Source organism: Fukomys damarensis, unplaced genomic scaffold (genome assembly GCF_012274545.1).
Source record: "Fukomys damarensis isolate Sample0158 unplaced genomic scaffold, DMR_v1.0_HiC HiC_scaffold_24, whole genome shotgun sequence".
Taxonomy (NCBI): Eukaryota; Metazoa; Chordata; class Mammalia; order Rodentia; family Bathyergidae; genus Fukomys; species Fukomys damarensis.
The window spans coordinates 70,595,300-70,613,198 of record NW_022900936.1 but is presented as its reverse complement, the minus strand read 5'-3'; the positions used below and the strand labels follow the sequence as shown (position 1 = coordinate 70,613,198).

Below are 17,899 nucleotides of genomic sequence, written 5' to 3'. Positions count from 1 at the left end.
GTACATGCACAGGCATGCATATGTATGTACTGTGTGCATCTGGTGCATATAAATCTGTTTATACTCAGAGATCATTAGAATACACCAGTGCCTCTACTTTTAATGCAGCTCTGCGGGTTTCTTCTTTACCTTTCTCTTTGTATTTCCTTTTTGCCATAGTAAGAATCCTCCCTCCCTAAAGGATCAACATGTTTACTGATTTCTTCAGTTGTACAATACTGATAGGAGAAATATAACTTCCAACCCAATAGATGTCAGATGTGCTGAGTTTGTGTTTTTCATATATCGAAGAATGAATTTCAAGTTAATGAGAGTAGGACAGGTTTACTGAGAGACAGGAGAGGTCCTGAAAGTGAGCTGCCACCAAGGTCCTTTTCAGGGATAATTTATACAGCAAATTCACAGTGTAGCTACAATGTGGGTCAAACTAAAACCAACCTATAGGATTACAAGAATAGGTGCTTAGCTAGTATTGATCTAATAGGGAAGCAGGTCATGTAGCAAGGGTACATGGAAAGAACAAAGGCATATTTGGGAAGGGATGGGTCCAGAGGCTGTGGTCACCCACCTGGGTGACTGATGCCTGTCTGGACCTACTGGGCCAGGCAGTACTAATGACCTATAATCTCAAGTTACTACTTATCCTGAGGGAGGCAGGCAGGCAGGCCTGGCCACTGCATCTTTATCTTGAGGCCTGGCCTTCTTCAGATGCACGTACAGCCACCCTTCTGATGTCTTTATTTTTCATTGACTTCCTTGAGAGCCCAGTTGCTCTCTGACTGTATATTAATTTCTGTCTCTTAGTTACCTATAATATTATAGTACATCTAAAATATTTTCAGAATTGTTTCCTCTATACTACTATATATCACTACAAAACTGACCCATAAAAAAGGATTTGGGATTTATATATCTGCCTCCTAAGCCCTCGCTCTCATGGCCTCCACTCAGGGTAAGGTATAATACTATGTTTATAAGTTTCCTCTGATCTCCCTGGAGCCTGGTTATGAGTTTCTTACACTGTTGGGTTCACTTGTTTCACTTCCCTTTTTTGTTTTTTTATTCATAAAGTTTATTGGTACATTTTAGCTATACAATATGATGACATTCATCATAGGGAATTTGTACGTTTACATAATATATCTTGGTTCTTATTTTTTCCCCATTCCCCTGCCCTCCCTTCAACCCCTATGTTGCTATTGTTTATTTCCTACTTATAAGATACCACCAGTCTAAACTACTGAAAAGTTAAGATTGTTTTTTTATAATGGACTAGTTGCTATCCTAAAAGTATTATACACAGTAGTTTTTGTCTTCCTTTGTTCCAAGAGTGCTTTTAATTGCTTGTATCATTTTATGATGGTAGTTTAAAATTGTCAGATAATTCTAACAATTGAGCTTTTGCAGTATTTGCATTACTTTTCTTATTCAGTGTATCATTTCCTTCCTGGTTCTTAGTATGACAAGTGTTGTTTTGTTTATTGGATTATAGACATTTTGATTATACTAGAATGAGGTCCTACATCCTGTATAAATATTGTACTATACATCCTGTATAGTCACTCAATTTATGTTTAGCCCTCTTTTGTGGGCTGTGGTTTTAATACCCAGAGCTTATAAAGTGTTATTCTGAGTCTATTTTGTTTAATTACTACTTGCAGGCCACTCCAGCAACCTGGTATTCCACACTGTGGTTCAGTCTTCAAACCCTTTGGCATATTAAATGTAGAAAATTTTGCAGGTGGGCTGCTCAGGGATGTATCCAGTGTTTCCTGTTTGAGTTTCAAAAATTCTTTTCCCTGAGTTCAGGATTCTCCTCCAATCACAGGTTGAGAGGGTGAAGGGCCTGTGCCACTACCCATTACCTCCCTGGGTTTTCACTGCTACTATACAGGTGAAGAAGAAAGCCTGCCCTGGGCCTGCTGCCACTGCTGCTTTGGGCCAGAAGCCTACACTCTTGTTTCCTGTAGTGCTGCAGCGGGTAGGAAGTATCAGCAGTATTGGTTCTGGTGTGGGTGAGGTATTGTCAAGAGGGTTTCTGGACACTCCCTTTCAAAGCCCTTTGCTTGGAGAGATTAGATTTTTCTTGGGGCTTTGTGTATGCCTGTTGGGGGTTCCAGTTTATAGGGTTCTTCAGTCCCTAGTCTGGGATATACAGAAGATAAAAGGCAACCCAGCAACCTCACTGTTTTGTCTTTCCCCAAATTCTGAAGTTCTTAGCCAGTCCATCTTTCTCTTTCTGCCTTTCAGATTTCTCTTAAAATTATCTGTTTTTTGGGCCAGGGATTTAGCTCAGTGATTCTGCCGCCTGCCTTGCAAGTGCAAGGTCCCAAGTTTGATCCCCGGTACCCCCCAAAAAATTATCTGTTTTTTGTTGTCCTTGGTGAAGGATAGGCAAAAAGGGGTAGGTAGACCATAGTTCACAACTGCTTCTGGTTTTAAAAATTATTTATTTATTTTTAAATTAAAAATATTTTTTTTAGTACAGGGAATCAAACTCAGGAACCTTGCACTTGCCAGGCAGGTGTGGCACCACTGAGCTATATCCCTGGCACAATTGCCTCTGTTTGCAGACAATTCAGTTCTCAAACAAAAGGATTCAGCACAATTTTGCTTCCATTTGCAAACTCTGCATCAGGTGACAAACATACATGATCATGGTCATCTTCCCCACACAAACACAACCATCTTCCTCAAAATTATAAAACAAATTAAGTTCATAAACTGAGGTACCATCTTGTTTAGAACCAGAGGTTTTCTTTCACATATTTTAAATTTCTGTTACAGGTACATTTGAGATTGTTAATCTTTTGGGTGTACTGACTCCGATAGCAGTATGTAACTTCCCTCTTCATATCCCTGATAATGATATAGGAAATGATACCAGACATGAAATATGAAATATTATATCTCCCAACGTGTTTGATGTCTGATAAGCTGTGTTAGGTAAAAGAGCCGAAAAACCAGGGCCAGACCAGGACTACAACAAGCCTTTATTATGAGGACTATCTGCTGGGCTGTCTCCTAAAAAAGTAAAAGCAGCATGGCAGAACAGGGAGCTTCTTTTATAGGAGCTGGGTGGGGTTAACCTGAGCTGGGGTGGAGTTGAGTCAGGTAGCATTAAGGGATTGGAAGAGCCTGTGACATCACTAGCTGTTAGGAGGTAGCAAGAATCAGGTTACTCTTTTGGTGGAAAAAGAGGCATGATGGGAAGAAGTAGCCTGTCCTTTGTTGGGAGAAGCCATATTTTAACATGGAGGCTGCTATTTTATGTGGCAGCCATCTTAAGGCAAGGGAAATCTAACATGTCAAGCTTGTTTTCCAAAATTTGAAGAATGAATTATTGGAACAGTGAAGGTTGAGAACAGGAAGATATTTATTGATTAGATAGCTCCTGAGAGGCAGAAGGGGATCTGAGTGGGTAGCCAGGGACCCCTCTCTACCTGGGAGTTTTATGGAGTAAAACCCATGTGGGCAGGGCTGAGGATTTAGTTCAGTGCTTCTGGCACCTGCCTAGCGAGTTTGATGCCGGGTACCAAAAACAACAACAATAAAACCCCAAAACAAAAACAGAAAACCAACGTGGGTACAATGTGGGCCACAGCCATGACCAACCAATAAAATTGTAAGTATAGTCACTTAGGTAATGGTGTTCCAGTTGGAAACAAGTCACATAACAAGTGTGGATGAAAAAACAAAGACTTCTTTTGGGAAATGGTGGGTCCAGAGGCCCTGGTCACCCTCTGAGGTGACTGATGTCTATTTAGACTTCATTAGGCTCAGTGTTTGTCCTTTGAGGAAGTATGCAGGCTTGGTCATCTATCTTTGTCTTGTTTCCAACAGATGTGTCTCCAACCATGCTTGTGATATGTTTTGCCTTTGTCCTGACTCTCTCAAGGACTCAGCCTTATTTGACTGCCTGTAATATTTCTACCTAATTCAGCTGTCTATAATAATAATATTCATTGTTTTAAAGTCTAATGTGCCTTATTAATATAGCTCTTAAAAGTTTCATTAGTGTTTATATGACACATTGCATTATTTTTTGTGTCTTTTTATTTAAAATAGATTAATTTTGATAGTATATAGTTTGATAGTTTTTAAAAGTCTAATCTGATTTTTTTATCTCTTGATTGGTACTTTTCACCATTTATGTTTGATATAATTATTGATATAGTTGACTTTAAATTTGACACTTTGATAGTTTTTTTTTCATTCACTTTTTGTTTTTATCTTTTTTGCTATCTTTTGGATTATTTGAGTATTTTATTGTTTTATTTTTACAGTTGCCTTAGTATTTTACCTCTTTTTTGAAAAATGTTAATGGTTACCCTAGGGTTTTCAATATACATCTTTAGTTACAGTCTACCTTCAACTCTCATTATTTAGCTTCATTTGTGGAATAGCAAATTTCTACCAGTGTACTTCCTGTTCCCAATGTATTGTCACGAATTTACTTTTGCATTTGCCATCAACACCATGAGTGGCTGTTGTTTTCCCATGAACAGTTGTTTTTAGAGTAGTTAAAAGGTGTGGAGGGAGAGACACAGAGACAGGCAGGCAGGCAGGCAGAGAGACTTCCCTTTGTAATCACCATTTCCAGCACTCTTCACTTCTCATGCAGGGGAATTTCTGATTCTTCTGCTTTGCAGTAGAGGCATATTAATAATATGTAGCCCAGATTGCCCTTGAAATCTCTTGGTGATCCTCCTGCCTCGGCATCCTGGGTGCTGAGGTTACAAGCATGCACCGCCATACCTGGTTTCTCTTTCACTTGTGAAAGATGCTATCATTGATAGAATTCTGAATTGGTGGAGACACTTTTTTTTTTTTTTTTTTTTTTGGTGAATACTTTTAAGATGTCACTCCATTATCTTCTGGATTGAATAAGTTTCTAATTAGACATATGATTGTAATCTGTGATGTTTCTTTAGTATAGCTTTTTTCCTCTTGATTTAAGGTTTGTTTATATGTACATGTTATTTTTGTTTTGTTTTTCTATTTTGTTTTATAATAATGTTCTTTGAGTTTCTTGCATTTGTGGTTTGATATCTTTCATTACATTTGGCAAATTCTGGGCATTAGTTCTGTAGCTCAGGGGTCATAGCAAAATTATAGAAAAGGTGTGTAATGCCCACATTTATTTTTTAGGAATACTTCCATTAATGAATTATTAATTTTAATTTTATGAGTTTTATTAAACTGTGTACTTAAAAGGAAAAGAAAATATCAATAAAATAAAGATTACATTTTTATTATGTAATGAGTGTGTAGAGTAAACATCAGCATTTTCAACATCAACTATTTACCTGCTTACAGGACATGAAAAAGACAGCAGAAATAAATCCTATGTGAACTACAATGAAAATACAAACAAAACTCTACCACAGAAATTATCTTTATCAGTTATCACACCGAAGGCAGTCTTCACATATGCAAGATAGTCTAATCAGAAGTCTCACACTGACAGCAGGAGTATTTAGCTTTCCTTTCCTGTTTGACAGGCTATACTTGTGACCTCTCTTGTCTTCCGCTTTTGTTGGGAGCTTTAGCAGGAAGATGAAATACCAATAAAATACAATACCAAATATATACTGAGTATATAGAATAAACATCAACTTTTTTTACATCAACTGTTTGTTTGCTTACTAAATCTAAAAAATAGCAGAAATAAATTCCTGTGTGAATTACAGTGAAAATATAAATAAAACTCACCACAAATATGATCTTTACGTCAGTGATCATACCTAACATAGTTTTCACGTGTGATGACATTGTGTTCCATACACACATACGGCTTACACATGAGCAAAGCACATGGGCTTTGTTCTCCTGTCTTCTCTGGTAGGAGACGCTTGACATCTTACTTGTCTTCCTGTATGCTTAGGAGGTTCTGCGATGTTTCACCTGTCTGTTTACCGGCCTGGTCCAGAATTCTTTGAGGAGTTCTTTGGGCAGATACCTGTTGTTCTTCCACTGTTGTTATTGATCATTTATCAGTTCCAGTTCCAGTCCTCTTAGAAGATTTCTCCATGCTATTTTGTGCTTGTTATTTTCCTTGTAAACCATGAAACTATGTGTGCCTCACTGTCCATGTCTGTAGTTTTAACATCTGGGTGACAGCTGAATTTGTTTCGTTACTGTTGTTTGCTTGCTTTTTTATGTACCATACAAGATTTTCTTGGAAACCAGCCTTTATATGTAAGACTGTAAACACTGAACTAGTAGTATTTATGCCTGGAAGTAGAACTGTCTCCTCTTCTCTTCTATCGTTTGGGGTTGTATAAATTTAGTCAGGAGTTGAACTTGGATTGGGTTTTGTCATTGCTGTGGTTGCCCTCAGTTCAAAACCAGTTTCACATTTTAAAGAATTTCCTCGTGCTTAGGTTGGTAGGTGAGTTATCACTTTTTAAAAAAAGTGTACCACTATCACTCATAGCCTAGCTTTTGCCTGTGAGCCTGTGCCCCAGAGAGGGTCTCTCAGTGTTCCTTGCTATTGCTTGTCGCTTGGAACAGGCTAGGTACATGGCAGGAAGCAAGAGGACCTTCTTTGTCATTGATGCCGCATCCATCTCAGGGACACCCTATGAGTCTGGGCGTTGAGGTGGGGCTCCTCTCCCAGTGACAGGAGTTCTCTACTCTAGGTGCAGGTTGGGCTCCTGATCCTCCTGCAGGAATAGATGCTGTTGTTTACTTCCCTGAGCAACAGTGGGAGTTTGCCCATGTTCTGGGGAAAGGGGTTTTGCTCACTTTCCCCAGTGAGCTTTCCTCAGTGGCGTAGGACATTTGTCTCTCCAGGGGGACAGGTCTAGGTTGGGGGTTCATATCTCTAAGGCAGGATGTGTGTGTGTCTGTGCATGCTGGGGAGTCTGTTCTTTTCTTTGTTCCACATCCCAGTTCACCAGAGAAGAAACTGTGGAATGCAGTTGGTGCAGTGCCCCTTGTCACTCAACGCCCCCAGGGTTTGTATACTTTTATGATAGCCCACATTTGGCCTTTTGCAGTTCAGCAAATGGTTAACTGAGAGCCTCTTTCTCAAAAGTACAGTAATCCAGCCTCTATCCTGTGAACTACCCTGGTTCCCTGGTGCTCTTTCCAGTACATCCTAAATAGAATCAGAGGCCTTCCTGAAAGACCTCATCCCCTAAATCTTACCCCACCCCAATACAGTATTCTTAGTATCTTAGGAGAGGGCATAGCAGACATTTCTATCTTTAATGACACTTGTGTTAATGGATTAGATAGAATGTCGAAAGTTTTGTTTGTTTTTTTCTTTCCTCCTGTACCTTAACTCAGTAAGTTTGGAAAAAGGAAGTGCTAAGCAGTTCATGCTCAGGGAGAGATTTTACTTACATTGTTTCTACCTGTTTCATAATATTGGGGAGGCAAAAGTATCTCTCACTGCTTGGGAAACATAAAATTTTATTAAATTTGAGGCAATTGGATTCTTAAATGATCCTCTTAAGGTCTGTGGGCTAAGATAAATTTAATAGAGATTATTTCATGCATATAGAGAAAAATATATTGATTTTCCTGTATATATGCAATACAACTTAATTATCAAACCATCCTAATGTTGATTCATCAGCCATTTATAGCTTCCTGTGAGTTATGTGGAAGCAAATTTTAGATGTAATTATATAACCATGTAGATTCCTGTGCCAGACCTTCTGTACTTTAGTTTTCAGTGATTGACTTTGGATCCAGAAAGACAGCATTTGCAAATTCTGAACTGTTTGCATTCAAAGGCATTGAGTGTGTATCAGTATATATTCCAGACCTCTTTGATACATGTTTTGTAGCTGTACTTACTAAAAAGTTTGCTGAGGCAAAAACATTTCTCTCTGTTATTTGTAGACCTTACTCTCTCCTTGTGCCACATTTAATATATTTGACTTTGATCAGGTATCCTTAGAGAACTGAATTCACACTGATTAATTAATTTTTATATTCCACTTGGACTACTATGTATTGTATACCTGTGTATTCAGAAGAGAAGACAAAATTCCTTGACTTCTCTTCTGGTTGCATTTCAGATGTGTGTGTTCACTGTTTTAGATCAGATTGGGCACGTTCAGGGTGGTATGGCCATAGATGATTCATTGTTTTAACTCCCATGTTTGTTGTTGTCATTTCTTTGTTTTTGTGTGTTTGTTTGTTTGTTTGTTTTGGTATTGGGGATTGAATTCAAAGCCTCACACATGCTAGGCAAGTGCTCTGCTACTCAGCTACATCCCCATCCCTATTTTTACTTTTTCAGTTTTGAGACAGGGTCTTGTTAAGTTGTCCAGGCTGGGCTTGAACTTATGATATTCCTGCCTCAGTCTTCTGATTAACTATGAGTGCAGGTGTCTGCCACCACACCTGGCTCCATGTTCTTATTTTTTTAAACTTATTATAAAATGATACCCGACTTTAGAGAAAAAGTACAAAGCTAGGAGGAGTTCACATATATCCCATACCCGTCTTCCTCTGCTCTTCACAGCAGACATAGCTGTAGTGTATGTAGTACAGTGACCATGTAGTACAAAACTATGTAATGAATAGTAGTTATATGTTCTTATTTTAACAGCTGCTGAGATAGTCGAAGAAATTGAAAACATGGAGAAGACCAGGATGCGTCTTGAAGCAAGTAAACTCAATGAAAGTGTATGTTAATGGTTCTTTTTAGTATCTGGATAGAAATAAAAGAAAGAAAAATGTAATAGTCTACCAAAATTACAGCCAGCAATTATTAAATCTGTTTAGTAGGAAATGTACTAGGACACATTTTTATGTGGAATATCAAGATTTATTTGCAGCTTATTCTTAACTCGATATTTAGCCGTAGTTAGCAGACTTGCAGCACAGAATGCAACACCCAGTAGAATTTGTTCATGAGCTAGAGTCCTTTAGAGTGAGCCTGTGCCTTTGTATTGGGGAGCTTTTGAAAAAAATTTTATTGGTATATTTAATGTATATGATAAAATGACATTCATTGTTGGAAAATTGTACCTTTATATAATCAATCTTGGTTTTTATTTTTTCTCCATTCCCCTGACCTCCCTTCATCTTCTCCACCCCCACTTATCTACAAAGACTTTGTTTCCATTATTCTTTTTCTCATATTGATTCCATTGCCTTCTTTCCTTGCCCCTACCCCTCCCATTTCCCCTTCCTCTTTGTCCCTTTTCTTCCTATTTCACATTATCTCTTATACCTTTTAGTCCTTATTTACACTTTCAGTTTCTCACACCAGAGAAACTATTCAATATTTACACATGTGTGTCCTATTTATATCACGTAAGAGTATCATCTCAATATGCATCCATTTAGCTATAAATGTCTCTAATTTTTCATTTTTTATGGCTGAAATAGTACTCCATTTTATTAAAAAATTACATTTTCTTTCCAGTCTCCAGTTGATGGGCATTTGGGTTATTTCCAAGTTTTAGTTATTACAAATTGTGCTGCTAAGAACATGGGTGCACATATATCACTGTGGTTTGATTCTTTAAATTCTTTGCGTAGAAAACTAGCAGGGGAATAGCTGGGTCAAATGGGACCTCCAATCCTAGTTCTTTGAGGTATCTCCATACTGATTTCCACAGTGGTTGCACCAGTCTGCACTCCCACCAACAGTGGAGCAGTGTTCTTCTTTCCCCACAGCCCCCCAGCATTTGTTATTGGTTGATTTCGTGATAGCAGCCACTTTGTTTGCTGGTTGTGTTCGGTAAATTATTTAATCTGTGGCCCTTAAGAGTCTTCATCTGTAATACCAAGAGCCTGAGCTGCATGACCTTAAGATGCTTTGTAGCTCTGGCATTTTACATGTCTATGATGAACTATAATTAGTGGAGATATTGAATAATTATAAAAATTATGAAATTCTACTGAGTTGTTAAGGGAGTCAAAGACCTAAAATTCTTCACTGTTGCTTTTTTCTAATTTGATGACCCAAAATTTGAAGAAATTATTCCAAGGAATGAAGTAGTCATTGTGTCGTATGACACTGCAGGAAGCATTTTGGGCTCTCCAATTTGTTTGTAAGGAAACCAGTTACTTCTGGAAGTAAGTTACTCTGGGAAGTAGAGAAAAATGGGATTTCTCTTGACTTTGTCATTGCCTTTTTGCTAACAGTAAGGTGGGGGTCTAGCATAAATTATGTAATTAGATTACTTATCTTCTAAGTCTGAGATTTTATAAGGTAGAATTAGAAATTTAACACACTAACAATTGTGTTATTACTTCTTGACCTAGAGAATTTAGGTGGAAAAGAGAAGAGAGATATATGTACCTTATCACTGATCAACTAATGTCTTCAGCCTTTAAATTCTAGGTATTACCTGTTACATTAATGAATGTAGAAAATGAGATATGAAAGTAGTAAATCCAATAGGTTGTTTTGTTAATACTTTACATATTATAATTAAAGCAATGTTGCATTTTCTACTGATGAGAAAAAATGGGTAAAATATATACTATTTGTGATAATCATAGGAAATATTCCTAGATCTGTAGAAAACAGATAAAGAATTATTATTCTCCATTATAAGCACTCACATTTAATATTCTTATGTTTTCACTATTAATTTCCATTTGATCATTTTGGGTGTAATTTTAAGGATTTTTCTTGATTATTTTAGGCTATGATTTTTACAAAGGACCAAACAGAAGAGGAAATAGATGAAATTCACCGTAAATATCGTAAGTTGTACCCTGGTTTATTTGCAAAGAACTTGGGTTGCTATTTTGCATCTTAATTTTTTTCCAGTAAGCTTATAGGTACATGTAATGTAAACAGTGCAGTTACATTCACCATCAGGATTGTGTACCTTTACATGATGTATCTTGGTTCTTTTGTTTTTTCCTCATTCCCCTGTCCTCCCTTCACCCCCTTCACCTTTCCCTATTTACAATACCTTTGTTTCCATTTTTTCCTTTTGCATCTTAATTTTTTAAAAAATGTTTTCTATTAGTGTTTGATATAAACTTTTGTGAATATTATTTCAGAGACTGAAATTTAGTTGAGCATTTAATCAGGCAGTGACTTATTTTTATACTGTATTCACCTGCTTTTTGATTTGTGACTAACATGCTTTACATGCTTTGATTTTATTACAAGCACTTTGCAAATATTAATTAGTTCTGTGAAAGTATCTCCATAAGAAGATGAGATTAAAATGAGACATTCCTCACTTCATCTTATCCTTAGGCATTCAATAACATTTTTTCTGTAAGGAATTTCAAACTACTGTGTCTTTTGTAAATTGGTACTAAAAATCCTTCACGTTTTATTGTTCCCAAGCTCCAACTTTATCACCACCTTTTCATTAAATGGCATTTGTAGAGATCCTTCCTGGGGCTAACTCCTGTTGGGTTTGTCGGTTGAGTAGCTACTCTTTGTTTACTTGGTCGGGCTTTAGTTTACATTTAAGTCCCCTGTGTACAGTAGGTAGGTGGGTGGGTGGTAAATGCAGGTTAAGCCAATGTACCCATCAGGATATGTTTTCATTGTGCTCACAGAAGGTTTTCTGTGTTAATTCTTATGTTCTGAGGGCAGATGCAGCATCTGTGTAGGAGGGGGCAGCAGTGCACCTGTGGTAGGGCCGGTGTGAGCGTTTGCATGCAAGCATCCCTGCTGCTAGGGAAAGTGTAACAAGAGCCTGTCTCATCACTTTGGGAAGTCACGGTGACTTCTCTTTATAGCAGAGATAGAAAAAGAGAATATTAAATCATAATGGAAGTGGCAAAAATAAGGCCTGAACAAGTGATGAGACAAGAACATTTTGCAGAGAAAAAGTAATTTAATTAAAAGGGTGTTTCAGTTACGCTACTACAAAGAAAAATTTGGATTAGGTATAGTCCAAAATATGTGCAAATATTTATTGCACACTGTTTAGATATCTTAAAAAGTGTATAGTTTTACTAAATAGGTCATGTTAAATTGATATATTTAGCCCTACAGTACATGTCAGTGCACACTTTTTTTTTTTTAACCTTTGGGTGTTGCATAAACCTTAAATGCTTATCCCTATATTTTCATCATACATTTTGATTTAGAATGGCCAGGTGTGGCCGCACATGCTTGTTAATCCCAGCACTCGGGAGGCTGAGGCAGCAAGATCACTGCAAGTTTGAGGCCAGACTGAACTGTGCAGTGAGATCCTGTTTCAAAAAATATTTTGATTTACTGTAAAGATCCAAATACATGTACTGTTGCTATATCCTATTGTAAACATTTTTATTAATGTTTTACTTGCATGCACATTTTAAAAGACTGTTTATTTCTATGAGGCATATAAAAGACAGCAGTTTCCTGCTTGTTCTACCAATAACCTGTCTCTTCCCATAAGGTAACGATGTAAAGCCTTTGGCCTTTTCTTGTGGTTATCATCTATTTGTTAAAAAAAAAATAGTGTTTCTGATACTTCTTAGAAACTTTCAGTTTTACCTCTAAATATTGATGTGTGCTAATATGAAAAAGGGGAAGATTTAGCTCTTTCATACATCCTTACCGCTCCATTTGCCTCCCTTCCATCCTCTGAATATTATTAGGTCATATTTTATAAGATCAGTGTTTAGTTAGATATATTATTGAGCCAGACTATAGATTTAATTCCTTTCTAGAAAATATCTTGTTTTTCTTAACAATAATTGTCATCCATGTCACATGAGACAGTATATGGAGGGTCAGTGACTTGAGTAGTAAAAATAACTTACCTGTAGACAAGGAACTTAGAAAATCTAAGAGTTTATTTAGTCAGGGTAGCTGTCAAGAGAGATAGTAGGAAAGTTAACTAATAGTCAGGTTGAGATAGATTGGATTTTTTGTTTGTTTGTTTTGTTTTTTTATCGGGATTTGAGGATAAGGAAAACGGGTCTAGGCAGCAAATGTGGTTATCTAAGGAATGTCTTTTCCTGAATCATTTAGTACCTTGTAGATATTCCTTGAGCTCCTGTATTATGTTAAAGTTGTTCATAGTTTCAACAAGATCCTTTCCTCTGGCTTGTAGAAGGCCTTAGCTGTAGGTAAGAAGGTAAGGAGGGCCACACATATCTTTTAGAGAAGATGGATCAGGACTCACTGGGAGAAATGAATGGGGCTTACTTAGATCTGAAGGGGTGTTGCTGTCTTATGATCACCTACAGAACAGTGTGGCTTTAAAATGAGTTCCAGCTGATAGAGGTTTTAGGCCTTTTATTGCCAGTGGGCGGCACTACAGTTCATTTTTTCAGTTTTCTATTTGCCCACTACGAATATATATTTGAACTTTTCATCACTTTCTAACAGTTAAACACATTGATAATATATTACCTTTATTATTTGGAAACAATTTTCTGGAGCTACCCCCAGCCTCTGTTTTCCTGTTCTAGTTTACCCTGGTTGCCTAAGAACCAGCCTTCTGCATGGCTGCTGTCTTGTAATTTCTTTTCACTCACCTGCAGATTATCCTTTTCTCCCTTCTGTTTTAGTTCACTCATTCTGTGATCCAAAGCTGTCTCTTTACTTTCCTTATTTTGGTGGAATACATTTTCCAGGAAATTTCCTGTCAAAGGGTATTATGGTTTCTATCTAGATGTCTCTCTCAGGCCTCATAGAATCATAGGTGGGACCTTTGGAAGGTGGTCGGATTATAGAATCTTATAATTGACTTGGTGTTGGGAAGTGCGGTCCGATCAGAGACAAATTTCCATGGGCATGACCTCAAAGGTTATATCTTCCTCCCCAGTCCCTCTCTTGATACTCTCTGCTTCCTGTCTGCCATCCTGTGAGCAGCTCTTTTCTGCCATGCTACTCTGCTGTGCCATTCTGCCTTGGAGCCAGCTGACTGTGTACTAAAACATCTACAAACTGTGAGCCAAAATTAAACCTTCCCTCCTTTAAGTTGTGGGTGTTAATTATCATGTCTCAGCAGTGAAGAAGTGACTAGACAGATTTTGGCATCAGAGGAATGGAATCATTACTTTAGTTCTACCTGACCATATGGTTCATAAGCCTTTGTAACTGGCTTGGAGGAGTTTGGAAAGGTTTTGAGATGCTGACTAGCGAAGCAACCTTAGAATGTTGTAAGCTGAGTTTGATGGGAGACTCTGATCACAACTCAGAAGATCTAAATGCTAATAAGAAAGTAGATGGTAAAAACCAGGCTCAAGAAGTTTCAGCTGGGAACAAGGACTAATTTACAGTTGGACTGCAGGCCATGTATATTATGCTCTGGCAGGAAATTTGTCTGCCTTTTATTTGTGTACTGAGACTTGGTGAGAAACTGAAATTAAGGGCCATGGACTAAAGAATCTGGTGAAGGAAATTTCAGGGAATCCTAATATTCAGGCTGTGGTATGGGTATTGTTGGGTATGTTTAGCCAGCTTTGCATTGAGAATCAAGAACAAGCAATGCAACTGAATGATTTTAAAATTTTAAAGTTTGCCACAAAGAAGGGAACAGAAGAGAGCTTCATTACTGAAGAGATTAGCTTTGAAAAGCTGCCAAGTATTTTAGATCACGACAGTAGGTAAAATGGCTTGAAGGCATCATAGGACTGAGCAAGACCCTTACCATGCTTAACACTGCAAAAGTGAAAGACATTGCTTTCAAAGCTCCAGTGCATTCTGCTCAGAACAAGAGTAGCCACCTAGCGAATTGATTCCCTAGGATTTTATTCACAACACTCAGCCATTCAGGTACTTGGAGAACTCTGCAGTGGTGTTACAAGGTATTGCTCAAGCTGGCAGCAGACCATACCATTGTCCACAGGGTGCTAGTTTTATAGGCATGCAGAGCGTGAGGGTTTGGGGGTCAGGGAAGCTTCCCCTAAAATTTCAGAAGGAGGCTTGGAAGGCTAGGCAGTGTACCTCTGATAAAGCAGTTTGTAAAGCTGTGAAAGTGAGGCCAAAAGTGCATTAGAGACCTTAGGAAGTTGGAGAATCTGGGAATGTGGAATGTATAAGGAAAGCTGCAGGCAGTGGGTAGAGCTGCCCCAAGAGAGGAGCTGTGACAGCAATACTGTAGGAGCAGCTTCACCCAAGCTATTTGGAGCTTGCATCTGGTCACAACTTCCCTGGAGTGCTGGACACAGAGCTGTAGGGTTTAATGTTTTGGTTTCTGTCCCCTTATTCCTCCCTTTTAGAAGGGAAATGTTTTCCTTGTGTTATTTATTGTATGTTGGCAGTGTTTAAGTCTTTTTGATTTTTTACAGGCATTCACAGCTAAGAGTTTGCTTTGAGTCTTAGAAGGAACTTTGAACTTGGGCTTTTCAGCAGTTTTGAAACTGTAAGGACTTTAGTGACTCTTAGACGTAGACCAGTGTATTTTGCCTAAAGAAATGCACAAGCTTTGGGGAGGCCGGGGGAGGAATATTATGGTTTATATCTAGATGCCCCCCTCAAGCCTCATAGGTGGAAACTTTGGGCAGTGATTGTATTATAGGAGCTTATAGCTGGCTTGATGTTAGGTGGGACCCGATAAAAAGAGATGCTCACTGTAGCTATACCCAGGAGGGTATATCTCCCTTCCTAGTTCCATTCCCCTCCTCAGCTCTGTTTCTTGTCCGCCATGCCTTGAGCACTGTCCCTCTGTCATGCCATCTTGCCTTTTTGCCAGCCAACTATGGATTGAATCTTGAGCTAAAATAAACTTGTATTTCTTTAAGTTGTAAGTGTTGGTATTTTGTCCCAGCAGTGAAGGAAGTATTAAGATAGAAGGTATATGGAGGAACGTATATAACAGGAAATCAGACCTTTTTTACTAGTTGATAATTTGGCCGATTATAGAATTTTATGTTGGAAAGTGTTTGTTTTTGCCTGCTGTCTTCCAGTATTTTTGTCCCTAACTGGTTTGTCAGTGCAATTCTTTGTCCATATATTGACTTTTCTTCTTTCTTGAATCTAGTGTTCAAGTTATCAGGTTCTGTCAGTCTCTGTCTTCCAAGTGCCTCCTGGTTCAGTGCATTTCCTCATCTCTGCCACTGTACACATCATAACCTCTTTCTACTCATCTCCCATCTACTCTGGCCCCTCCTCGTCCACGAATAAGCAGAAGCTGGTTTCTAAAATTGCTAACTTTCTGATCATGATGTTCCTACCTTGCTGCCCTATTGCCATTATAAAAAATTTTTCAGTGGTTTCCTATTACTCTGCAGAGTTGATAAAGCCTATTATTCTATAGGTCTGGACCTTATTTCTTCTACAGCCTTGGTGTTCTCTTCCCCTTCATCTTATTCCATTCACTCTGGGTCTTTTTACCCTCTTCATCAAGTGTTTTGTGCTTGCGGGCCGCTGTTACCATCGTCTCTGTGTCTGGAGTTACCCTCTTAAGTGCCTCTATGGCCCCTTCTGCACGCCCAACTCTCAGTTGGCTTCGTTGTAATTCCCATGAGATACTGCCTATTACTTAATGGTGTTTCTGCCTGTGACAGACTGCATATATGATACTGGGTTCCCTAAGATCACAGTGGACCTGAAAAATTCCTATTGTTCAGTGGCATTGTACTTACCATTGTGTTGCAGATACTTACAGTATTTAATACTGTAATATTTAATACCATAGCCTCAGAGCAGAAGGCCATACCTAGCCTAGGTGTGTGGTAAGCTAGACCATATAGGTTTGTTCACATACATCCTTATGTTTGTAGAGTGATACATTTCTCAGAATGGTCTATCTTTAAGTGATATCTAATTGTACTTAATATTATTTTGTGGTTTTTTTCACAGTAGTGTTGCACTTGTTCACTTCATATAATGACTACTTAATATGTGCCTTTACTGTTTCTAGTTATGTGTTTTTATTCCGTGTTAAGGCCGCTGTGGCAAAGTTGGGTCCCATGGACAGCCATAGCTTAAGTAACAGAAAGTCTGGAGGCTAAGCATCCAAAAATCAAGGTGTTAGCCGGGTTGGTTCCTTATGAGGATCTGAGAGAAGGACCTCTGCAAGGCCTCTTTCTCTGACTGTAGATAGCTGTTTTCTCCTTCTGTCTCTGCATATTATATTTCTTCTTGGCATATCTCTGTCCAAATTTCTCCTTTTTATAGACATATCAGTCCATACTGGATTAACACTCTCACTCTGAGGACCTAATTTTAACCTGATTATCGGTAAGGTCCCTATTTCCAAATGAGTCTGAGGTACTGGAACTTAAGACTTAACATATGAATTTTGAGAACATTCAATTCAACCCCACGACAGTGTTTTGCAGCATTTTCTTACCTCATGAAGCTACAAGTTCTACAGTGGAGAGAATGTTTCCATTGTGTTCACTGCTTGACAAAATAGTATCTGCAAACAGTCTTGTATGTAGTAGATACTCAATACACTTTGAACAAGTGAATGAACAGAATGAAAGAGGCATCACAGTTTTTATCAGAATCTCTAAAGCCTGTAAAAGTGGAGTAAGACTATCCAAACATTCCCCACCTCTTGCTATTTTAATTTACTTTTCTTTTGAAAAAATAAAAAGTAAGCTTAGATCTGTCTTCTAAGCTATTAGTCATGCTTTAGCTCTTTCATCTCTTCTACTCATGTAAACTTCTCTCCTACTCATTTCTTCTTTGTTACTTTTAAAAAATATATAGGAAGATAAAAGTCCCAATTATGGAATATGTATATATACTCGATGTCAGGAGTTCTGTGCGTGTTATTTTAATAATCTTCCCAACAGCTTTGTGAAACAAGTATCAACCTGTTTCATAGAGGAAAAAACTAAGACTCAAAATGGTAGGTAAATTACCCCTATATTAGTAAAAAGCATAACTGGAAATTAAATCAAGGTTTACCAGGTGCTCAAGTCTTAAGTTCCTTGCAGCATTGTACAATGTTTGGAACCTGGGCGAATAGCTTGTATATTGGGAATTTCTTTTGTAGGGGTAAACTTTAGTTTCAGAGTATGCTGTTTCAAAACAGCTTTTTTTTTTTTTTTTTTT

General features: G+C 38.0%; 1 protein-coding gene across 4 annotated transcripts in view; it reads left to right on the top strand.

Moving 5' to 3' along the window:
• The window catches only part of Rad18 (RAD18 E3 ubiquitin protein ligase), a 143,107-nt gene that overhangs the window by 68,741 nt on the left and 56,467 nt on the right, over window positions 1-17,899 (top strand). For all 4 annotated transcript variants that reach the window (XM_010618704.3, XM_010618714.2, XM_010618721.3 and 1 more), the window contains exons 8-9: window positions 8,573-8,649; window positions 10,626-10,686. In XM_010618704.3, coding sequence (XP_010617006.1) covers window positions 8,573-8,649; window positions 10,626-10,686 — 138 coding nt within the window. The remainder of the gene's footprint in view (window positions 1-8,572; window positions 8,650-10,625; window positions 10,687-17,899) is intronic.